The 25,327-nt window shown below is 44.7% G+C and overlaps 2 protein-coding genes across 2 annotated transcripts; both read left to right on the forward strand.

The window, feature by feature from the left end:
• The first annotated feature begins 7,205 nt into the window (after positions 1 to 7,205).
• On the forward strand, positions 7,206 to 8,141 carry LOC120380922 (olfactory receptor 14C36-like). The gene has a single exon (XM_039498839.1). The coding sequence runs from the start codon at positions 7,206 to 7,208 to the stop codon at positions 8,139 to 8,141; it is 936 nt and encodes a 311-aa protein (XP_039354773.1).
• A 12,797-nt stretch (positions 8,142 to 20,938) lies between these two features.
• LOC120381002 (olfactory receptor 14A16-like) lies at positions 20,939 to 21,874 on the forward strand. The gene has a single exon (XM_039499002.1). It carries the CDS (start codon positions 20,939 to 20,941, stop codon positions 21,872 to 21,874), a length of 936 nt encoding a protein of 311 aa, XP_039354936.1.
• Positions 21,875 to 25,327: the final 3,453 nt, after the last annotated feature.

The raw sequence follows: 25,327 nt of genomic DNA on the forward strand, positions 1-25,327 counted from the left end.
GAATAAGTCCTCTAAGAGTTTCCTAAACTGATCCTTTCACACCTTTCACACCCTTTAACATCCTTTTTCTCTCTGACCAACAGAACCCCGAGAAAGGGTGTGATTCTATGTAAGAGATGATGCAAAATATCATCTTAATATCATATTATTGCTGTCTTTTAATGTAATTTGGAGACTTTGTATCTTTACTAAATGTTCTAATAAAATTGTTAATGTTTTCATTCGCCCTCAGTGCATCATCATTCTACATATCAGGGTTCCTAACCAGACGATTAGACAATCAGACCTTCTGTTTATCACAGGTCATTAAGTACCACCCAATGACCTCTATGTTAACCCCACATCCCAGAATCTACAGAAAGCTTCTGATAATAGCTCTGGGAGGGGAAACTGCTTTGGGTTTGACTGATGCAGGTACATCTGCCTGAATGTGCAGAGACCCTGAACCAGTCACAAAGATAACTACATAAGGTTGAGGGGAAGGCTGCTGCTCCAGGATTGCTCTCACCATTGGTGGACAATTTGGGGAGATAGAACCCAGTTTTTTACAAACACGGCATCACTTCTCCACACTGTCTCCGGGGATGCCTCTAAAGTGGCCCTCCTCCTGCTGGAGTAGGTCCTTCCTCTGGCTGGATGTCTCAAACTGGGCATTTTCCAGGTCTCTGATCCCTCACCATCACTGTCATTTTACCTATAGGCCCCAGACCAAGGTATATATATATATATATTTAGCAGCCAATTTACCAGCAAGAAGTACATCTCACAGATTTCTCTCTATGAACTATAATCTCAAGATTTTAGAATATTCTATGTTTATTAAAATGGGATAGAGGTTCTAAGCAATGAGAATCTCATATACTGGAACAAACATAAAACCAGGCATCATGGTACAGATACTGAGGTCACATCAACTGGAATAGCTCCATACCACTATGCCAAATTAAAGCATCTGGAGATCTGGTCTCATAGACTCTAACTGCATTATGGCAGTTTTTCACAAGGTTTGTGTGGGGGTGGTGTGTAGATTTGATCCCTTAACTCCAACGGGCCGACAATTGATTTAAACCAGATGAAGTTCTGACCCTTCTTAATTGTCCAGTCTCTCTGTCATACCTACAATCAGTGTGAAAGAAACATTTTAAAGATGTCGTATAGAATTGCACCTTCAGCCTAATGAGCCTTTTATTTTATTGATGTCTGCAGGAAGAAAATATAAAATTCCTGAGAATGAAAGAAAGTAAATGGGTCCATTCATCCAAATAGAAATTGAAAATCAGATACAGAAAATCAATGCAACACTGAATTCCTCCAAAGTTCTCTCCCCAGTGGGAAAGAAATGCTCCTTAATCATTAAAAGTCCCATTCTTGAAATTAATCCCATGGGGCAAAGAGTTAAGAACATGCAGATTGGTTAGGAACTTTAGTCTCCTCTTCAGATTCACAAGCAAAGAATATATTTATGAAACTGAAGAATGGGCCAGACCGCCAGCTGGTGTAAATCCTCAGTAGCTCAACTGGAGTTAATGAGACCTAATTCCCCAGCTGGTGTAAATCCCCAGTAGCTCCACTGGAGTTAATGAGGCCTAATTCCCCAGCTGGTGTAAATCCCCAGTAGCTCCACTGGAGTTAATGAGGCCTAATTCCCCAGATGGTGAAAACTAAATACTGCATCTCATCCCCAGCTAGGGTAAATCAAAGTAGCTCTGTGGAAATCAAAGGGTCACATCTCCACTTGGCGTAAACAGCCCTAACTACTCAGAACTCAATGGAATTGTATCAATTAATAACAGTGTAGGCCTTAGCTAGGAGCTTTTAGTGTTTGCCTCCGGCTGCTTCCTAGTGACCAACATTAAACAGCCAGGGCAGCCTGAGCTGTGACTCCCTGTGGTGGCTGCATCCCAAGAGTTGCTGATGAAATGCAGGAGAAAAACATCTCTGTTCTCCAAGAGCTGTTTATGTGGCGTTATTGAAGGAACAGGCTATTCCAGGCCAGATGGGGCTCTGGGGCCACTGGGCTCTGAGCTATTGTAGGTCACATGTCTGTGCTTCAAATACATATTTTATTCTGCAGTCTCCTTGGGATGCCACTTGTCATTCAGGCCCGCCTTGTTCCTGGCCAAGAATCCTTCCAGAGATGCTGCCATCATATGAGATTCAGGGTGGGTCATTTCCTCCTCTGGGGGGGTTAGGTTTGGTTAGGTCCGGTTATCAGGGTGGTTTCTTCCCGAGGTGAGATCAGAGCTGGGCTTACAGCCCTAGAGATCAGATTCAGCTATTTAACCCCAGGTAAGGTACATCCTGGGCTGTGATCATATCTGAATCTCACACAACCCAGGATCAGCTCTAGAGTTGGGAGAGGCTTTCAATCCTCCATCCTATTTAGCCCTTCACCTCTCAAGAAAACCTGCCCCAGGAGGAGAGCAGAGAGTGGTCATCTGTGGAGTGGCTCCCTGTCTGTCGGGAACCGCAGAGACCCAGCATCTGAGGCAATATGGTGATGGGTCAGGGAAACAGCTGCTGGATAACACAGTGGCAGGGGCATTATTGAGTGATATAGAGACAGACAATGACTGAGAATCCTGGCAGTGGACTGTCAAATGCTTCTCAGGCTGGGAAACATTCCACAAAGACCAGCACCGTAAGTTTGCTATTTCAGTTAATATGTTTGGGGTTTAATATACTGGAAGAAATATAATAATAGAACTATGAATTACATTGAAACTCTAAGACTTTTATAATTAATTAATAAAACATCTAGAGCTCATTTTCTTTTAGCAGAAAAAATCATTTTTTATAGAAATTGTGGAAACCAAAACATTTTTTGGTTTTGTGCATCGAGAACCAAACAATTGCTGTTAAAAAGTGCTGAATTCTGGGGGGAAAAAATCACTTTTTTTTTTTAAAAAAAGCTTTGATTTTGCCAATTCATATGTTGTTTTTATGGATAGCAAAAACTTCTCTGGAAAACATTTTCAGTTGAAATTCTCGTTTTCCTTTGGAATAATTTAAATGGATTGGAAACTTAGATTGAAAAGAAACAGGCTGGAAACAGATTGAAAATGTAGCCTGGATTGGAAATCTATAATTAAGCCAGGATGCTAATGTTTATATTCTCCAATCACACCACAATTACAAAGCCATTCACTCTATTGGAATCCTGTTTAATTGCTGTTTCAAACAGTTACTTGCAGGATGGTAACACTAAGTAAAGAGCAAAGTTGATACCCACAGAATATGCGTTACACATGCAGGCACCATTAGACTTAGGCACAGACAGCTGATGCCCCCAGTCAAAACCTCTCTACCCAAGGACATAGAGGAGTGCAGCGGGACTAGACCCCAGCTCTCCTGCTCTACCACCATATCCTCTTTCCCACACTGATGCCTGCTAAACAGACAGCACACCCACATAGTAAGACACAGCCAACGCCCCGGAGATTTTAAACCCAAAGTAGACAGGGCAGAGAAAGGGATGGAGGGAAACAGAGGCTTAGGCAGGAGAAGTGACCAGCCGAATATCACACAGCAGGTCATTGGCAGAACCAGGAATAGAAATTAAATCTCCTGATGGCCACTGACCCACACAGCACAGACAGAAGGTCACAGTGGCAAATGACAAAACAGAGAATTACCTGAGTAATCCTATTAGCCCCTCATCACAGAGAGATGGAAATGCAGCTGGGATCTGGTGCCACAAATCAGTTTTGGAAGCAGGCAGCAGGCTGTCTGCGTGGTGTTACAGTGGAATCCTTACAGCTGAGCTGTCATATGGGAAGCTTTGTGAGTCCATGTCATATTTCCTTGGAAATCAGGCACTATTAGCTTTTTATTACTTACCTCCGCATGCAAGTTTTCAGCCTGCTGTCTGACTAAGAGGGGGATCATCTTGGCTAGAATTCGTGGGTTTGGGTGTGCTTTGTCCATCCTTCATAGTGTATTTTATCAGGCCACATCCTGAGCCAGATTTTCAGATAAGCTGAAAATCAGATAGAGAAGATCTCTGCAACACTGAATTCCTCCACAGTTCTGTCCCAGTAGGAATTAACAACTCTGTAACCATTAAAAGCTCCATCCTTGCAATTAATCCCCTGCGTCAAAGACCAAAGAAAGTGCAAACAGGTTTGGAACTTTGGTCTCCTCAGATCAGATTCACAGGCAAAGAATATGGATTTGAAACTGTTTATGGGCTGGTGTAGATCTGCAGAAGCACCAGCAGAGTTAATGAAGCCAGATTCCCCAGCTGGTGAAAACGGACATACTTCCATGGACGTCTTAGAGCCAGATTCCCAGCGAATGTAAATCAAAGAAGCTCCATTGAAATCAAAAGGCCACATCTCCACTTGGCTTTAAGAGCCCAAATTATTCGAAATTGTATGAATTTACATGGGTTGAGGACGTTGCACTGAGCTTTTAGTGTTTGCCTCTGGCTGCGTCTATGTGACCAACATCAAACAGCCAGAGCAGCCTGAGCTGAGGGTTCCTGTGGTGGCTGCATCCCAAGAGTTGCTGATGAAATGCAGGAGAAAAACATTTTTGCTCTCTCAGAGCTGATTATGTGGCATTAATGAAGGAACAGGCTATTCTAGGCTGGCTGGAGTGCTGACGCCACTGGGCTCTGAGCTATTGTGAGCATGTCTGTGTTACAAATATATATTCTATTCTTCAATCTCCTTGGGACTCGTGTGGGGCATCAGCCCTGCCTTTTCTTTAGCCAAGGGTCCTTCCAGGCATGCTGCAATCCTGAGATCAAGGGCAGGTGCTTTCCCCCCGCTGAGGGGTTAGGGTCAACTAGGGCAGGATGTCAGGGTGGTTTGCACCTGAGATTAGATCAGAGCTGGTCTCACAGCCCTGGATACTGGGTTCAGTACTTTAGCCGCAGAACAAGCACATACTGGCTGTGATCATGTTTGACTTGAAACTCTGAGAGACTTCCAATGGGAGTTCAGCACCCAGCAACCACAGCTGTGATTTATTTTACAGCTTGGAGAGGCTTCTCCGCTCAGCCAAGCCTGTCTGAGGAGGGGAGCAGGGAGCTCCCATCTGTGGAGTGTGTCCCTGTCTTCTGGGAACTGCAGAAAGACCCAGCATCACAGGAAATATGGCGAAGGGGCAGAGAAACAGCAGCTGGATAAATCAGTTATTTGGCATTATTGACAGGTACACAAACAGGCAATGATTGAAGAATCCTCGTGGTGGAGTGTCAAATGCATCACAAATTAGAGAATATTCCACAGAGACAACACAGTAAGTTTGCTATGTGCAATTAAATATCATTATATTTAAATATATTTAGAGCTCCTCAGAGTCTTTTTTTTTCTCCAGGAGACAACAGTTGACTTTTCATAGAAATTGTGAAAACCAAAACTTTTTTTCTTTTTGGTCATTGAGAACCAAACAATTTCAGGTAAACTGCTTAAAACCGAAACATTGTCACTGAATTTAACAAAAAAAATGTTTTGACTTTTCCAGTAGATAGGTTATTTTTCAAGAATAGCAGAGACTTCCTTGGAATATGTCAGTTTAAAATCCAGTTTTCCTTTGAAATAATTTAAACTGAAAATGTCTGAATACTCCAGATTGGATTTGTAGATTTCAAGGGGGGTGGGAACACTGATATAGTCCAATGATTGTACAATTTGAACCCAGTCACTCTATTGCAACTGTGTTTATTTCTGTTTCAAAGGGACAGTTGTTGAATGGTAAAACTGAATAACCGGCAAAGTTGGCAGGAAATATCATGGGTATTAAACATACTAGCCCCTTAGACAGAGAACAGTGAATTGAAGTCCCCAGCCAAAGCCTGTCTCTCTTATCCCTGCCCAAGGACATAGAGGATGTCAATGGGATTAGAACTGAGATATTCTGCTCTAGCACCATATGCGCTCTCCCACAGTGCTGCCTGCTAAACACAAATGTTGTAAATGGGGGGCAGTGAACTTACATATATTAAGACACAGCTCATCCACCAAAGAACTCACAGTCCAAGAAGACAAGGCAGAGAAATGGATTTAGGGGAAACAGAGGCACAGGGAGGGGAAATGACTGGCCCAACGTCACAGACCAGGTCAGTGGCAGAGCAAGAACAGAGCCCAAGTCTCCTCATGGCCACTGACCCTCACACCCATAAAATGACAGAGGTAAATGATACAGCAGAAAAGTAGCAGAGCGATGCTGCTAGCCCATTGGTACACAGAGATGGAAATGCAGTCACGACTTGGTGACATAAATCAGTACGTTTGCTGGCACCCGGACATCTACGTGGTGTTGCAGTAAAATTGTTACAGGCAGGACCAGTGGAACCATTTAGGCAACCTAGGCAGATTTGGGGGGCGGCATTTTCTTTCGCAGCGACCACGTCGGTGGGAGGGAGCTGGGGCAGGGGAGCGCGGGGAGGGCCACCTGCAGCAAGTAAGGGATGGTGGGGCGGCACACAGGGGAACTCCTCACCCCAACTGACCCCTGCCTCGCCTCCTCCCCAACCATGCCGTGGCTGGTTCACTTCTCCCACCTCCCAGCTTAGGCGCCGCAAGCCTAGGAGGCGGGAGAAGTGAAGCAGGGACGGCGTGCTCGGGGTGGAGCTGGAACAGGAATGAGTTGGGGCGGGGAGGTGCCTCAGGGCAGAGGGTGGGGAGCTGCCGCAGGGGAGGCGCCTCATGGAGGAGAGGGGAAGATGCTGCGGCGGGGGGGGTGCCTCAGGACTGGGCTTGGAGATGGGGGAGGGCGCAAGGTGGAAGTTTTGCCTTGGGCGCGAAACATCCTTGCACCGGCCCTGGTTACAGGCGAGCTGTCATACACAATGCCAAGTCCATCTTGTATTTCCACGAAAAAAGGATATCAGGTAGTATTACCCAAGTTCAGAGGCTGCTGTTTGTAGTAATAGGGGATCCATCTTGGCTAGACTTGTCCAACTGAGATTGTACTTTGCTCCATCCGTCACACAGCATTTTGTTAAGCAACATCATGAGCCAGATCTTCAGATGATGCAAACTGATGAAGCTCCATTGACTTTAAGGGAGCTGCGACAATTTACATTCATGTGATAACTCACCCCTCTTAGTTAATAGCAGTAACGAGTGTTGTGCATTGTTGACACTCGCATCATATTGTTGAGGGAAATCAGGGCCACTCCCTCTGTCACTGTAATTCCCCCACTGTCTTTGTCCTTCCCTCCACAGACATCACACAATGAACTGAGAAAGGAAATGTCCAACCAAACCACCCTGACCGAGTTCCTACTTCTGGGATTCTCTGACGTTCGGGAGCTGCAGATTGTGCACTTTGTGGTGTTCCTGGTGATTTACCTGGCAGCCCTGATGGGGAATCTTCTCATCATCACAGCCATAGCACTCGACCACCATCTTCAAACCCCCATGTATTTCTTCCTGGCGAATCTGTCCATCCTAGACCTCGGCTCCATCTCCGTCACCATCCCCAAATCCATGGCCAATTCTCTCATGAACACCAGGGTGATTTCTTATCCCGGATGTGTCACCCAAGTCTTTCTCTTTCTCCTCTTCACTGCAACTGATCTTGCCTTACTCACCATCATGGCATATGACCGATATGTCGCCATCTGCCAACCACTGCACTATGAGAGAGTGATGAACAGGAGAGCTTGTGTCCAGATGGCAGCCAGTGCCTGGATTACTGGTATTGTCTACTCTGCCCTGCACACTGGCAACACCTTCAGGTTACCCTTCTGCCAGTCTAATGTCATCAACCAGTTCTTCTGTGAAATCCCCCAACTACTGAAGCTCATCTGCTCTGATTTGTACCTCAGTGAAGTTGGGGTTATTGCCTCAGGTCTGTTTTTAGCGTTAAACTGCTTTGTTTTCATTATTGTGTCTTATGTTCAGATCTTCAGAACTGTGCTGAGAATCCCTTCTGAGCAGGGCCGCCATAAAGCCTTCTCCACCTGCCTTCCTCACCTCACTGTAGTCTCTTTGTTGCTTTTCACTGGCATCTTTGCCTACCTGAAACCCACCTCCAGCTCAGCTTCAGGTCTGGACCTTGTGGTGGGTGTTCTCTATTCCCTGGTGCCTCCAGTGATGAATCCGATCATCTACAGCATGAGGAACAAGGAGATCAAAGCTGCATTGAAGAAACTGATTGTGTGGAGGTTATTCATCAAGAGTTAAAATGTCCATCCCTGCAACTTGACTGTGATTTCATTCTGAGTTTCTTTGTAGATATAATCAACTGATGCCAAAATTGTCTCTTTGAGAACATAGGGTGCAATTGGTTGATGAAATCATGAAATCTGGACTAGATTCACTGAAAACAAATGAATTAATATAAGATTCCACCAGTGTACATAAAATCAGAATTTATCTACGTATGCACCTATCTATCTGTTGTAGGGATTTATAGGGCTACTGTCACCTATAAGATGGGTTATGAGAGTTTTGGCTTGTGTGTTTGCTTGTTTCTTTTTCATTTTGTTTGATTGTGTTGATTCATTCGTTGACTTGTTTCTTTGTTTCAGGTGGCTTTTTTGGGGGAGGGAGGAGCTTGGGAGGGTGGATTATGTCTGACTAAATGGTGGTATTCATTTATTTTGTCATCTATTCAAGTTGTCAATGTCAGAATCACCTTGATGGGGTTTTCAGAGACTTGAAGTTTTGCTTTCCCCATTGATGAAGAACTGAAAAAAAAGTTTCTGCAGGTGTCTGTTCAAGTGATAATTTTAATGCTGATGGGATTTTATTGTGTCATGTATGATGTGTTAGGGCACCTAGAGCCTTATATAACTGTATGTATTATTTTTATTTATTTAAATTTATTAAAGTAAATAATTCCTGTATTGTTCTTCCTATGGTGGGAAGGTATTTGGAAGCGAAAGGTATTAAAATGTTTCCTAAAGACAAACTAAGTCTGAATAATAAGGCCAAATTTTGATTCCACCAAACTACTGCAGTGATCCATCTGGAAGTGCTCATATTTTCTCTTATGTTGTGCTTTGTTCCTATTGTGGTAAATAAATCATACTTTGCATGGTGAAGACGATTAGTCACTCAACTTACTACTGGTCACAGCTCCTGTGGGAAGAACTGCAGGCAGGGGTGAGCTGCAGACGGTTCGCAACGGTTCGCGCAAACTGTTTGCTAAAATTAGACGCCGGACAGAGAACCGGTTGCTAAAGTTCTCTGTCCGGCGTCTAATTTTAGCAAACGGTTTGCGCGAACCGTTGCGAATTCTGCCTCCACATCCTGCCATGAAGCTCCTCCTTGCTTCTCCTCCCCCACGGCTTCCCGCGAATCAGGTGTTCGCGCAGGAAGCCTGGGAGGGCTGAGAAGCAGGCAGGCTTCCCGGCCCAGGAAGACGACCCTAAGGTAGGAAACTAGGGGCGTGTGTCGGCCAGTCCTGGCCGCGCCCGTCCCCCGCCTCCCGGCCGCGACCCTGCCCGGCACCACGTCCCGACTCCCGAACCCTCCCGGCCGCCCGGCTCTGGCCGCACACCCCTGACCCTGCCGTGCCCCCTACCGTCCCCGGGTCCCCACGCATTCCCGGCCGCGACCCTGCCCCCGGCCCGGGTCCCCGCCCGACCCTCACCGGCCTCCTGGCGCGTCCCCCAGCGTTCCCGGCCGCGACCCTGCCCGGCCACCCGCCCCGGGTCCCCGCCCGACCCTCCCTGGCCGCATCCCCGCGGCCCTGCCCGCCCCGTCCCGGGTCCCGCCCGACCCTCCTGGCGCGTCCCCGCGTTCCCGGCCCCGCGTTCGCGGACCTGCCCGGCCCCGGGTCCCCGCCCGACCCTCACCAGCTGCGGCACAGCCCGCGTCCCCGACCCCGAACCCCTCCCGGCCGCCCGGCTCGGCCGCATCCCCGCCCTGCCGTGCCCCCACCTACAGGGATGCTCGGCTCTGGACACAGCCCCACCTCCAGCCCGGCCTGGCCCCGTGGCGCCCAACGCCCCTGCTGTTGTGCCAGGGGGGCGGGCTCTGGCAGCGTGGGTCTGGGCGTGGCGGCGGCCCCGGCTGCCCGGCTCCAGCTCTGGCCGCAGCCCTCCCTGGCTCCACCCGGCCAGCCGCCTGGCTCCGGCCGCTGGGCTCCCGCCGCATCCTCTGGCTCCGGCCGCGCAACTCCTGTCCTGGCTCAGCCACGTCCAGGCAGCGCGGTAAGGGGGCAGGGAGGGGGTGTTGGAGAGAGGGTAGGGGAGTTTGGGGGTGGGGGGGTCAGAGGGCAGGGAACAGGGGGATTGAATGGGGGCAAGGGTCCCGGGGAGCAGTCAGGAAAGAGCAGGTTTGGATGAGGTGGTGGGGGCACTCAGGGACAGAGAGAAGGGGTAGTTGTATGGGGTAGGGGTTCTGGGGGGCCAGTGAGAATGAGAGGAGGGGTTGGGTGGGGCGGCAAGGGGTTAGTCAGGGGACAGGGAAGGTGGGGATGGGTCAGGGGTCTCGGAGTGTGTGTGTCAAGGAACATGAGGGGTTGGATGGGGCACGATCCCCCCCGGAGGGGGGGGAAGGAGGGAACCCGTTGTTAAAATTTTGGAGGGAGGAGGGAACCCGTTGTTAAAAATTTGGCAGCTCATCACTGACTGCAGGTACCAAATGCAGTTGGAGAAATCACAGTTGGGACCCAGTTTGAGAGATGGAGAATCACATGATTCCACCCTATGACAGAGGTAGGCACAAAGCTTAGACCACAATAATAGCTTCCTGTCCAAACACTCAATAATTATGAATTTAAAACTCAAACTTCTTTGAAGTCTCCTTTGGTGCAATGCTGTGCTATATATTTCAATATTGATGCTCATTGAACACCAGGTCATTATTATTTGCTGAGACACTTGCAAAAATAGGTGGTGGTTCATTGACACTGGAATTGCCTTCTCATGCTATAACCCAAATAATTATTTCAAATATTGTCTTAATAATAACAAAGACATCATATACAAACATTGATGGAGCCCTAAAATGACTTGTCACATAACACACTCTTGTATTGTATGCACCAGCTTTGAACTCATCCCTATGTAACGCATCCCAATGTTTGGTTGTCGACAATTGTCCATTTTGATGGTTATCACTATCTCGATAGGGAGAACATGAAGTGACTGGGACTGAGAGATTGTACTACCACCTCCCACTTCTGAGATGGTCTCTTTGTCTCTGCTGAGGTTGCTCACAGAGGGTCAACTGGTCCCAGTTTGGATGGATGGGCTGTTGGTGGGTTCTATCATGATATGTCCAAGGAGTTGAGACACAAATCTTCCCTTTTCCCAGAGGTCAGAAGGGGGAAGGACACAGAGCCACTGCCTCTGGATTTGAACAGATGACTTGGAGATGAAAGTAGGGATTTCATCTCTTATCTCCTGAGCTATCCCATTCCATAGTACTCTGTGCTGTCTGTAGCATTCACATGGGAATGGGGTGTGAACTGAGACCTCCTTTCCTTTCAAATGTCCAGGGGCCCTAAGGCCAGGAATTGTCCTTTTCTCTAAAGATGCCTTATTGGGACACAATCAAGTCCCTGTCCCTGCCACTGCATTTAGGTTCTGCCTACTGTGCAAAGGACATAACATCAGCCGAGGAGTTCAGCCATTGATAGCAACCAAAGGAATGAGACTATTGGACCAAGTGGGAATCCACTATGAAATGCCAATGAGGGCCACAGAGATGTGATTATCTCCCGCAAGCATTAGCAGGCGAGTGGGTAGAGAACAGCTCAACAGAATTGGCCTAATGTATCCTGGTTACAAATTCACTGATTTCATGTAGCGGCATCGGGGTTGGGCTTGGCCCCGTGGAGAGACCTGTAGCTGATTCTGCAGAATCTTGTGCAATTAAAGCAGAAACAAGTGGATATGGGTGCTGCAGAATGTGGGACAATACAATAGACTCTTGCTCCAGACTGTGAGCTGTGACAGGGATTTTCAGAGTGGCTTCCAGTAATTAACTGCCAAACTCCCATTGACCGCACAAGGGGAGTGCAGGCACCTGTCGCCCTTACACTCCTCTGCACATACCAGCCTTAAGACTCACAGATTTGTCATATGCCTTTGTCTGCTGTTTTCCTTTGTATCACCCAAATATGAAGAGTCCATATCATGAGCCCAAGTGTTTGAAGTCTCACATTCTTCAGTAGAACACATAGAAGCCCAAGTAGCAGTTGAGTAATCCTCCCATAAGTGCCACTCCCTGGAAAAGTGCCTCTCCCCTGGCCTGGAGGAACCTTTTCTCTAGATGACAGGGGCTTCCCCTCTCCAAGCCCTTGGACCACTCTATACTAATGGAGCTCAAGGGTGCAAATATATCCCTGGTGATGCTGGTCTTTGTACAGAACATATGGGTTCTACAAACTGCACACAGATCCCCAGTCCATTTCATACAGGCCAAAACAAAGCCATTAAATGGTACTAACTTAGCTTTGATCCTTATGCTAATATTGCCACTGGTGTTCTAGAGGAGTCTGTGGGTGGGGAATGGTCTCTATGCAGGCAGAAATAGTTCCAAAGTCCAGAGATGGTTGTTTCTGGTGTTTTTGTTTCACCAATGATGAAAGAGTAACCAACTGAAGAATTTAAGTCTGCATAAATTTCCACTTCACAAAGCCTTTAGCTTGCATTTTCAAAAAGGGCTCAATGTTCAAAGATGCCCTGCTCTACTAACTGTCAGATACCCATTTGATGGAATAACCTTTTGTCTTATACCCCTCTGGGACCACATTGTTCCCTATGATCTAGAGGTGAGATGGTCCCTCTCTCAGCTGAAATGGAAACAGTCATAGAATCATAGAATATCAGGAGTGGAAGAGACCTCAGAAGGTCATCTAGTACACTCTCCTACTTAAAGCAGGAATAATCCCCAGCTAAATCATCCCAGCAAGAGCTTTGTCAAACCAGGCCTTAAAAACCTCTAAGGAAGGAGATTCCACCACCTCCCTAGGTAACCCATTCCAGTGCTTCACCACCCTCCTAGTGATTTCTTTTTCCTAATATCCAAACTAAACCTCTCCCAATTCAACTTGAGACCATTACTCCATTACTCCTTGTTATGCCCAGAAGAGTGCTAAAAAATGCCAAATAGAGGGGAACGGTCATGTCCATCGATCTGATGGCAATGCTCTTACTTATGCAGCCCAAAATGCCATTAGCTTTCTTGGCAACAAGGGCACACTGTTGACTCATATCCAGCTTCTCATGCATTTTAACCCCAAGATCCTTTTCTGCAGAACTGCTGCCTACCTGCTCGGTCCCTAGTCTGTAGCAGTGCATGGCATTCTTCCGTCCTAAGTACAAGACTCTGTACTTGTCCTTGTTGAACCTCACCAGATTTCTTTTGACTCAATCCTCTAATTATCCTATCTTTACCCTCCACCGAATCTACCACTTCTCCCAGTTCAGTGTAATGTGCAAACTTGCTAAGCATGTAATCCACACCATATTCCAGATCATTAATGAAGATATTGAACAAAACAGACCCCAGGACTGACCCTTGGGGCACTCCGCTTGATACCAGCTGCCAACTAGACATCGACCCATTGATCACTACCTGTTGAGTCTGACAATCAAGCCAGCTTTCTATGCACCTTATAGTCCATTCATCCAGTTCATAGTTCTTTTACTTGCTGGCAAGAATACTGTGGGAGACCGTATCAAAAGCTTTGCTAAAGTCAAGGAATAACACGTCCACTGCTTTCCCCTCATCCACAGAGCCAGTTATCTATTCATAGAAGGCAATTAGATTACTAAGGCATGACTTACCCTTGGTGAATCCATGCTAACTGTTCCTGATCACTTTCCTCTCCTCTAAAGGCTTCAGAATTAATTCCTTGAGGACCTGCTCCATGATTTTTCCAGCGACTGAGATGAGGCTGACTGGCCTGTAGTTCCCCGGATCCTACTTCTTCTCTTTTTTAAAGATGGTCACTACAATAGCCTTTTTCCACTCATGCGGGGCCTCCCTGGACCACCACGAATTTTCAAAGATAAAGGCCAATGGCTCTAAAATTACATCCACTAACTTCTTTAACACCCTCGGATGCAGCACATCTGGCCCCATGTGCTCATGCAGCTTTTTGAAATGGTCCAGAGCCTCTTCTTTCTCTGCTGAAGGCTGGTCACCTCCTCTCCATACTGTGCTGCCCACTGCAGTAGTCTGGGAGCTGACCTTGTTTGTGAAGACAGAGGCAAAAAAAGCATTGAGTTCATTAGCTTTTTCCACATCCTCTCTCACTAGGTAGCCTTCCCCATTCAGTAAGATGCTCACACTTTCCCTGACCTTCTTGTTGCTAACATACCTGAAGAAACCCTTCTTGTTACTCTTAACATCCCTTGCTAGCTGCAACCCCAAGTGTGATTTGGCCTTCTTGATTTCACTCCTGCATGCCTGAGCAATATTTTTATTCTCCTTCCTGGTCACTTGTCCAAGCTTTCACTTCTTGTAAGCTTCATTTTTGTGTTGAAGATCAGCAAGGATTTCACTGTTAAGCCAAGCTGGTTTCCTGCAATATTTACTATTCTTTCTACACATCGGGATGGTTTGTTCCTGCAACCTCAATAAGGATTCTTTAAAATACAGCCAGCTCTCCTGGACTCCTTCCCCCTATTGTTATTCTCCCAGGGGATCCTGCCTATCAGTTCCCTGAGGGAGTCAACGTCTGCTTTACTGACGTCCAGGATCCATACCCTGCTGCTTTCCTTTCTTCCTTTTGTAAGGATCCTGAACTCGACCATCTCGTGGTCACTGCCTCTCAGGTTCCTATGCACTTTTGCTTCCCCTACAAATTCTTCCCTGTTTGTGAGGACCAGGTCAAGAAGAGCTATGCCCTTAGCTGGTTCCTCCAGCACTTGCACCAGGAAATTTTCCCTTCACTTTTCTGTCCTGGATTTTGAATGCCCAAAGATTATGTGCATTTGTTCCTGGAGTCCGTGTTCTGCCCATTACTAAGAAACGAGCCATTGATAACACCCAGATGAAGTTTGCAAAGCCCTCAATATGAGGAATATTTTGGAACTATCTCTAATTGTCCAGGCTTATATGTTCAAAGCCTCCTAGGGGATTTCAGACACTCAGGGATAGATTCACAAAAGGACTTGGGTGCCATATTTTCAAAGGATTTAGAGGCCAAAAAGGATTTTCAAAAGGACCGAGGTGCCTAAAACTCATAGTTTTCATGGATGTTGGGCACTTAGCAGCTTTTGAAAATCCCACAAGGCACCCAAATACATTTAGAAAGTTGGCCATTTCGTGTTGCAGCTCTGAACATCTCAGCACTTAACCTTTGGGAACATAGAAAATCACCGGGATTTGCAAACCCTGAGTTAGGTGCCCAGGCTCCCTGTACAATGAACAGGGAGAGACAGACATTGAAGAGTGGGATCCAGCGAAACCAGTATGCTTTATAGGGAAGCACCTAACTAAAGTACGGGAGATGCTGACCAGACAGGTATGTGCTAAGCCACACAGGTACCTAAGTGCAAGTCTACACTTAAAACTCAGTAAGGCCTTTGGCTAAGCAGCAGAGGCTACCATAAGCTGGGAAAGGATGGTCACATCCTCACAGTCCAATCTAGTCATTTTGAAATAAGGTGTTATTGGGCTTTTAGGAATACAGTCCTTTTGTGATAATCACCACCAGATAAAAAGGGCTAAAGATGGGGAGGGATAGCTCAGTGCTTTGAACATTTGCCTGTTAAACCCACAGTTGTGAGCTCAATCCTTGAAAGGAACACTTAGGGAACTGAGGTAATAATGTGTCTGGGGATTGGTCCTGCTTTGAGCAGGGGGTTGGACTAGATGACATCCTGAGGTCCCTTCTAACCTAAAATATGTTAGGATTAGTTAGATAGATTTCAGTAAAATGATTGGTTAAGGTATAGCTGAGAATATTACTATATAAATTAGGCACAAACAGAAAGTAAGTTGGGATTCCAAAATAAGGAAAAAAGGACTTGGATTTAAGCTTGCTGGAAATTCACCCCAATAGACATCAAATTGTTTGCGACTTCGGGTATTGTTGTTCTCTGTTCACACAAGAAGGACCAGGGAAAAGGGAGGGTGAAGTAGTAAGTCGCCTAAGAGTTCCCTAAACTGATCCTTTCACATCCTTTTTCACTCTTACCACCAGAACCCCAAGACAGGGTGTGATTCTTTGTAAGATATGATGCAAAATATCAGCTTAATTTCACATTACTGCTGTCTTTTTATGTAATTTGGAGTCTTTGTATCTTTACTAAATATTCTAATAACATTGTTTAGTGTTTTCATTTTCCCTCAGTGTATCATCATTCTACATAGCGGGGTTCCCAACCAGATGATTAGACCTTCTGTTTATCACGGGTCATTAAAAGACCTCTATGTTAACTCCACCTACCAGAATCTACAGAAAGCTTGAGACAATAGCTCTGAGAGGGGAAACCCGGTTTGGGTTTCACTGATGCAGCTACATCTGCCTGAAAGTGCAGAGACCCTGAACTAGTCACAAAGATAAATACATATGGTTAAGGGGCAGGGTGGTGCTCCAGGATTGTTCTCACCATTGGTGGACAGATGGGAAAATTTGGGGAGATAGAACCAGTTTTTTACAAACACAGCATCACTTCTCCCCAATCTCTGCGGGGGTGCCTCTAAGGTGGCTCTCCTCCTGCCGGAGTAGGTCCTTCCTCTGGCTGGGTGTCTCAAACTGGGCATTTTTCTGGTCTCTGATCTCTCACCATCACTGTCATTTTACCTAGGGGGCCCAGACCTAGTGTCTATATATTTAGCAGCCAATTTACCAGCAAGGAGCACATCTCACAGATTTCTGACTATGAACTATAATCTCAAGATTTTAGAATATTTTATGTTTATTAAAATGGGATAGAGGTTCTAAGCAAGGAGAATCTCATATATTGGAACAAACATAAAGCCAGGCATCATGGTAAAGATACTGAACTCACATCAAGTGGAATAGCTCCATACCAGTATGCCAATTTACAGCATCCAGAGATCTGGTCTCATTGACTCCAGCCGCATTATGGCAGTTTTACGCAAGGTTTGTGTGGGGGTGGAGAGTAGATTTGACCTCTTAACGCCAATGGAGCTACAATTGATTTATACCAGATGAGGTGTACTGCTTCAGTCTCTCTGTCATACCTACAATCAATGTGAAATAAACATTTTTAAGATGTCATATAGCATTGCACTTTCAGCCTAATGAGTCTTTTATTTTAGTGATGTTTCAGAAAGAAACCATATAATTTCTAAGAAAGAAAGAAAGAAAGAAAGAAAGAAAGAATGTGGGTCAATTCATCCAAATAGAAATTTAAAATCAGATACAGAAAATCAAAGAAACACTGAATTCCTCCAAAGTTCTCTTTCCAGTGGGAAAGTAATGTTCCTTAGCCATTAAAAGTTCCATTCTTGAAATTAATCCCATGGGGGCAATGAGTGAAGAACGTGCAGACTGGTTAGGAACTTTAGTCTCCTCTTCAGATTCACAGGCAAAGAATATGTATTTGAAACTGAAGAATGGGCCAGATCGTAAATCCCCAGTAGCTCCACAGGAGTTAATGAGACCTAATTCCCCAGCTGGTGAAAACTACAAAGTCCATTGGCATCTCATCCCCAGCTAGTGTAAATCAAAGCAACTCTGTGGAAATCAAAGGGTCACATCTCCACTTGGCATAAACAGCCCTAACTACTCAGAAGTCAATGGAAGTGTATCAGTTAATAACAGTTTAGGACATAGCTAGGAGCTTTTAGTGTTTGCCTCTGGCTGCTTCCTAGTGACCAACATCAAACAGCCAGGGCAGCCTGAGCTGAGGGTTCCTGTGGTGCCTGCATCCCAAGAGTTGCTGACGAAATGCAGGAGAAAAACATCTCTGCTCTCCAAGAGCTGTTTATGTGGCGTTATTGAAGGAACAGGCTATTCCAGGCTAGCTGGGGCTCTGGTGCCACTGGGCTCTGAGCTATTGTAGGGCACATGTCTGTGCTTCAAATACATATTTTATTCTGCAGTTTCGTTGGGATGCCACTTGTCATTCAGCCCTGCTTTGTTTCTGGCCAAGAGTCCTTCCAGGGATGCTGCCATCATATGAGATTCAGGGTGTCTTATTTCCTCCCCTGGGGGATTAGGTTTGGTTAGGGATGGTTATCAGGGTGGTTTCTTCCCGAGGTGAGATCAGAGCTGCACTTACATCTCTGGAGATCAGATTCAACTATTTAACCCCAGGGCAGGTACATTCATACCTGAATCCCACACAACCCAGGATCAGCTCTAGAGTTGGGAGAGGCTTTCAATCCCCTATCCTGTTTAGTCCTTCACCTCTCAGCCAAGCCAGCCCCAGAAGGGGCGGATGGAGTGATCGTCTGTGGAGTGGGTCCCTTTCTGTCAGGAACCGCAGAGACCCAGCCTCTGAGGGAATACGGTGACGGGGCAGGGAAACGGCTGCTGGATAACACAGTGGTGGAGGCATTATGGAGAGATATAGAGACAGACAATGACTGAGAGTCCTGGCAGTGGACTGTCAAATGCTTCTCAGGCTGGGAAACATTCCACAAAGACCAGCACCGTAAGTTTGCTATTTCAGTTAATATGTGTGGGTTTTAATATACTGGAGGAAATGTAATAATAGAAATATGAATTACATTGAAACTCTAAGACTTTTACGATCATTTAATAAAACATCTAGAGCTCATTTTTTCGAAGCAGAAAAAAATCTATTTTTATAGAAATTGTGGAAACCAAAACATTTTTTTTCATTTTGTGTATCGAGAACCAAACAATTGCTGTTAAAAACAGCTGAAATCTTGAAAAAAAATCATTGATTTTTTTGAAAAAATAAAAATTTTGATTTTGCCAATACATATGTTGTTTTTATGGATAGCAAAGACTTCTCAGGAAAATGTTTTCAATTGAAAATCCAGTTTTACTTTGGAATAATTTAAACGGATTGGAAACTTAGACTGAAAACAAACAGATTGGAAACAGATTGAAAATGTATCCCAGATTGGAAATCTATAATTAAGCCAGGATGCTAACATTAATATTTTCCAATAACACCACAGTTACAAACTCATTCACTATTGGAATCGTGTTTAATTGCTATTTCAAACAGTTACTTGCACGATGGTAAAATTCAGTAAAGAGCAAAGTTGATACCCACAGAATATGCATTATACATGCAGGCACCTTTAGACTTACGTACAGACAGATAAAGCTCCCAGCCAAAGCTCCCCTCCCAGGAAACAATAGTTGACTTTTCATAGAAATTGTGAAAACCAAACCTTGTTTTCTTTTTGTTCACTGAGAACCAGACAATTTCAGGTAAACTGCTTAAAACAGAAACATTGTCACTGAATTAAAAAAAAATTGTTTTGACTTTTCCAGTACATAGGTTGTTTTACAAGAATAGCAGAGACAACATTGGAACATGTCTAAGTTTGAAATCCAGTTTTCCTGTGAAATAATTTAAACTGAAAATGTCTGAATACACCAGATTGAACATGTAGATTTCAAAGAGGGTAGGAACACTGATATAGTCCAATAATTGTACAACTTCAACGCAGTCACTCTATTGCGAAGGTGTTTATTTCTTTTTTAAAGGGACACTTGTCGAATGGTAAAACTGAGTAAGCAGCAAAGTTGCAGGAAACATCATAGGTATTAAACATACTAGCGCCTTAGACAGAGAATAGTGAATTGAAGTCCCCAGCCAAAGCCTGTCTCTCTTATCCCTGCCCAAGGACATAGAGGATGTCAATGAGATTAGAACTGAGATATGCTGCTCTATCATATCCATATCCACTGTCCCACAGTGCTGCCCGCTAAACACTAATGTTGTAAATGGGGGCAGTGAACATACATAAGAACATAAGAACGGCCGCACCAGGTCAGACCAAAGGTCCATCTAGCCCAGTAGCTTTCTACCGACAGTGGCCAATGCCAGGTGCCCCAGAAGGAGTGAACCTAACAGGCAATGATCAAGTGATCTCTCTCCTGCCATCCATCTCTATCCTCTGAAAAACAGAGGCTAGGGACACAATTCCTTTCCCATCCTGGCTAATAACCATTTATGGACTTAACCAACATGAATTTATCCAGTTGTCTTTTAAAAACTGTTATTTTCCTAGTCTTCACAACCTCCTCAGGTAAGGAGTTCCACAAGTTGACTGTGCACTGCATGAAGAAGAACTTCCTTTTATTTGTTTTAAACCTTATTACATATAATAAGACACAGCTCATCCCTCACAGAACTCATAGTCCAAGAAGACAAGGTAGAGAAATGGATGGACGGGAAACAGAGGCACAGGGAGGGGAAGTGACTGGCCCATTGTCACAGATCAGGTCAGTGGCAGAGCCAATAACAGAACTCAAGTCTCCTGAGGGCCACTGACCCTCACACCCATAAAGTGACAGAGGTAAATGACACAGCAGAGAGGTAGCAGAGCGATGCTGCTAGCCCATCAGTACACAGAGATGGAAATGCAGTCAGGATTTTGTGTCATAAATCAATATGTTTGCAGACAGAGGGCCATCTACGTGGTGTTGTAGTAAAATCGTTACAGGCGAGCTGTCATACACAATGCCAAGTCCATCTCGTATTTCCATGAAAAGAGGATATCAGGCAGAGTTGGCATTTTAGCATTTTAGTTTCATGCCCAAGTCCAGAGCCTGCTCTTTGTAGAAAGAGGGGTCCATCTTGGCTAGAATTGTTGCATTGGGGTTGTACTTTGCTCCATCCTTCACACACTATTTTATTAAGTCACATCATGACGCAGATCTTCAGATGGTGCAAACTGATGAAGCTCCATTGACCTTAAGGGAGCTGCGCCAATTTACATTCATGTGATAAGTCACCACTCCTAGTTAATAGCAGTGACAAGTGCTGTGCATTGTTGACACTCACATCATATTGTTGCGGGAAATCAGGGCCACTCCCTTTGTCACTGTCATTGCCCCACTGTCTTTGTCCTTCCCTCCACAGCCATCACACAATGAACTGAGAAAGAAAATGTCCAACCAAACCACTCTGACCGAGTTCATTCTCCTGGGATTCTCTGACATTCGGGAGCTGCAGATTTTGCACTTTGTGGTATTCCTGCTGATTTACCTGGCAGCCCTGATGGGGAATCTTCTCATCATCACAGCCATAGCCCTCAACCCCCATCTTCAAACCCCCATGTTCTTCTTCCTGGCGAATCTGTCCATCCTAGACTTTGGCTCCATCTCCGTTACCATCCCCAAATCCATGGCCAATTCCCTCATGAACACCAGGGTGATTTCTTATCTTGGATGTGTCACCCAAGTCTTTCTCTTTCTCCTCTTCGCTGCAACTGATCTTGCCTTACTCACCATCATGGCATATGACCGATATGTTGCCATCTGCCAACCACTGCACTATGAGAGAGTGATGAACAGGAGAGCTTGTGTCCAAATGGCAGCCAGTGCCTGGATTACTGGTATTGTCTACTCTGCCCTGCACACTGGCAACACCTTCAGGTTACCATTCTGCCAGTCCAATGACATCAACCAGTTCTTCTGTGAAATTCCCCAACTACTCAAGATCACCTGCTCTGACTTATACCTCAGTGAAGTTGGGCTTCTTGCCTTTAGTGTGTTTTTAAGTTTAAACTGCTTTGTTTTCATTATTGTGTCTTATGTTCACATCTTCAAAACTGTGCTGAGAATTCCGTCTGAGCAGGGCCGGCATAAAGCCTTCTCCACCTGCCTGCCTCACCTCACTGTGGTCTCTTTGTTGCTTTTCACTGGCATGTTTGCCTATCTGAAACCCACCTCCAGCTCAGCATCAGGTCTGGACATTGTAGTGGGTGTTCTCTATTCCCTGGTGCCTCCAGTGATGAATCCAATCATCTACAGCATGAGAAACAAGGAGATCAAAGCTGCATTGAAGAAACTGATTGTGTGGAGGTTATTCACCAAGAGTTAAAATATCCATCCCTGCAACTTGACTGTGATTTCATTCTGAGCTTCTTTGTAGATATAATCAACTGATGACAAAATTGTCTCTTTGAGAGCATAGGGTGCAATCTGTTGATGAAATCACAAAATCTGGACTAGCTTCACTGAAATCAAATGAGTTAGAATAAGATGACACCAGTGTACATAAGATGGGAAACTATCTATGTGTGCACCTACCTATCTGTCATAGGGATTTATAGGGCTACTGTCACCTATAGCCTGGGATATGATAGGTTTGGCTTGTGTGTTTGCTTGTTTCTTTTTCATTTTGTTTGATTTTGTTGATTCATTTGTTGACTTGTTTCTTTGTTTCATGTTGCTTTTTTGGGGGAGGGAGGAACTGGGGAGGGTGGAGTATGTCTGACTAAATGGTGGTATCCATTTATTTTGTCATCTATTCAAGTTGTCAATGTCAGAATCACCTTGAGGGGGTTTTCTGAGAGACTTGAAGTTTTGCTTTTCCCATTGATGAAGAATTGAAAAAAAGTTTCTGCAGGTGTCTGTTCAAGTGATGATTTTAATGCTGATGGGATTTTATTGTGTCATGTATGATGTGTTAGGGCACCTAGAGCCTTATATAACTGTATGTATTATTTTTATTTATTTAAATTTATTAAAATAAATAAATACCGTATTGTTCTGCCTATGGTGGAAAGTTATTTAGAAAAGAAAGGTATTTAAATTTTTCCTAAATACAAAGTAAGTCTGAATAATAAGGCTAAATTTTGATTCCACCAAACTACTGCAGTGATCCATCTGGAAGTGCTCATATTTTCTCGTATGTTGTGCTTTGTTCCTACTGTGGTAAATAAATCACACTTTGCCTGGTGAAGATGTCTAGTCACTCAACCTACTGCTGGTCACAGCTCCTGTGGGAAGAACTGCAGGCACCAAACACAGGTGGAGAAATCATGGTTGGGACCCAGTTTGAGAGATGGAAAATCACATGATTCCACCCTAAGACAGGGATAGGCATAAAGCTTAGACCAGAGGGTTTGAAGTAAGAGCCCAGAGTGGGGAGAAGAGGTTGAGCTAACCTTTTAATCATAACAATTGGGAAATAGCCATTCACTTCAACGTGTAGCTTTGTATGGAGCCATTCATCTCTCATCCACACAAGTATCCAAATGTTTCTAGAGCTCCAAAGCTGGGTTGCTGTTATTATTATTATTTCATATTTATTAAACCATGTTTGTGCATGGTTGTGTGTACTACATATACAATAGATAAAAAAAGATCATGTAGATAGATAGATAGACTGTTGATGTCCAACTCATGATTTTCCAGTGACTATTCATTATTTGTTGTTATTTCTTTGAATATTTCTTACTCTATTACTCTTTTATAAGAACTTCATTACATGCACTTCCCGTGTGCGCTTTGAGCCATTTTAAATTAACACATTATAATGTGCTCCGTTTTTTTTGCCTTATTGGATACAATGAGTTTTCTTAAAAACAAAACTACTCAGTTCGTCTAAATCATAGTTGTGATGGGTTGGATCACAGAAATCCCCTTGGGAGCTGCCACCCGATATGCCAATACTACTTCTATCCCCGCCTTCCTTGACAGCTTGGGGCCTCAGCAACCTTTCCTGCCAGAGCCAGACACTCCTGTCTGCTCCAACAAAGACCCAGGGGCTGAATTACCTGCCCCAAAACTGCAGGTTTACCTGAAATCAGCTAACAGAAGTGTTCCTGTCTTTAACACTCAGATGCCCAACTCCCAGTGGGGTCTAAACCCAAATAAATCCATTTCATAAATTGTTTGCCTTCTATAATAGATAGAGAGAGATGCACAGTTGTTTGCTCCCCCAGGTATTAATACATACTCTAATTTTATTAAATACAGAAAGTAGGATTTAAGTCGTTCCCTGTAGTAACAGACAGAACAAAGTAAGTCACCAAGCAAAATAAAATAAAATGTGGTAATCTATGTCTAATCAAACTGAATACAGATAAGATCCTCACCAGTTCCAGAATGTTCCCTTTTACAGTCTAATCTTTTAGCCTGGGTCCAGCAATCACTCACACCCCTTGCAGTCACTGCCCTTTGTTCTAGTTGCTTCCAACTATCCTGCGGGATGGGGAGGCTCTCTCTTTAGCTAGCTGAAGACAAAATGTTGGGGTATCCCAGGCTTCCAATTAGACAAGGAACCATTGATCACTACCCGTTGAGCCCGATGATCTAACCAGCTTTCTATCCACCTTATAGTCCATTCATCTAGTCTATACTTCTTTAACTTGCTGGCAAGAATACTGTGGGAGACCATATAAAAATTGCGAAAGTCAAGGAATAAGACATCCACTGCTTTCCCCTCATCTGCAGACTGAGTTATCTCTTCATAGAAGGCAATTAGGTTAGTCAGGCATGATTTGCCCTTGGTGAATCCATGCTGACTGTTCCTGATCACTTTCCTCTTGTCTAAGTGCTTCAGAATTGATTCCTTGAGGACCTGCTCCATGACTTTTCCAGGGACTGTGGTGAGGCTGACTGGCCTGTAGTTCCCCGGATCCTCCTTCTTCCCTTTTTTAAAAGATGGGCACTACATTAGCCTTTTTCCAGTCATCTGGGACCTCCCTGGATCACCATGAGTTTTCAAAGATAATGGCCAACTGCTCTACAATCAAATTCGCCAACTCCTTTAGCACCCTCGGAATCAGCACATCTGGCTCCATGTGCTCATGCAGGTTTTTGAAATGGTCCTGAACCTCTTCTTTCTCCACAGAGGGTTGGTCACCTCCTCTCCATACTGTGCTGCCCAGTAGAGTAGTCTGGAAGCTGACCTTGTTTGTGAAGACAAAAAAAGCACTGAATACTTTAGCTTTTTCCACATCCTCTCTCAGAAGGTTGCCTGCCCCGTTCAGTAAGGGGCTCACACTTTCCCTGACCTTCTTCTTGTTGCTAACATACCTGAAGAAACCCTTCTTATTACTCTTGTCATAAACAGATAGTTAAGGGTTAATGCCTCTTTTACCTGTAAAAGGTTAAGAAGTTCACCTAGCCTAGCTGACACCTGACCAGAGGAACCAATGGGGAACAAGATGTTTCAAAAGGAAGGAGGGAAGTTTTTTTTGTTTAGTCAGTTTCACTTTTACTGGAGTGGGAAAGTTCCAAAATTCAGCCTCTTATTAAGTAGTGAGCATTAGTGAAGGAAATAAATAGGTTGATGTTTATTTCTTTGTAACCTGTCTTGCACAATTAGAGGAATAGTCAGATTGGGTATTTGGGTATTTTTTTGTGTAACTAAGTTTTTGCCCAGGGGAACATCCTCTGTGTTTGGAACCTGTTGTCTGTGAGAGTAGCTGGTTTGCTAATCTCTCCCAGAGGGTTTTCTTTTATCTTTCTTTTCTTTAATTAAAAGCCTTTTTTTTAAATACCTGATTGATTTTTCTTTGTTTTTAGATCCAAGGGGGTTGGA

The sequence above is a fragment of the Mauremys reevesii genome, linkage group 13 (assembly GCF_016161935.1).
Source record: "Mauremys reevesii isolate NIE-2019 linkage group 13, ASM1616193v1, whole genome shotgun sequence".
NCBI lineage: Eukaryota > Metazoa > Chordata > Testudines > Geoemydidae > Mauremys > Mauremys reevesii.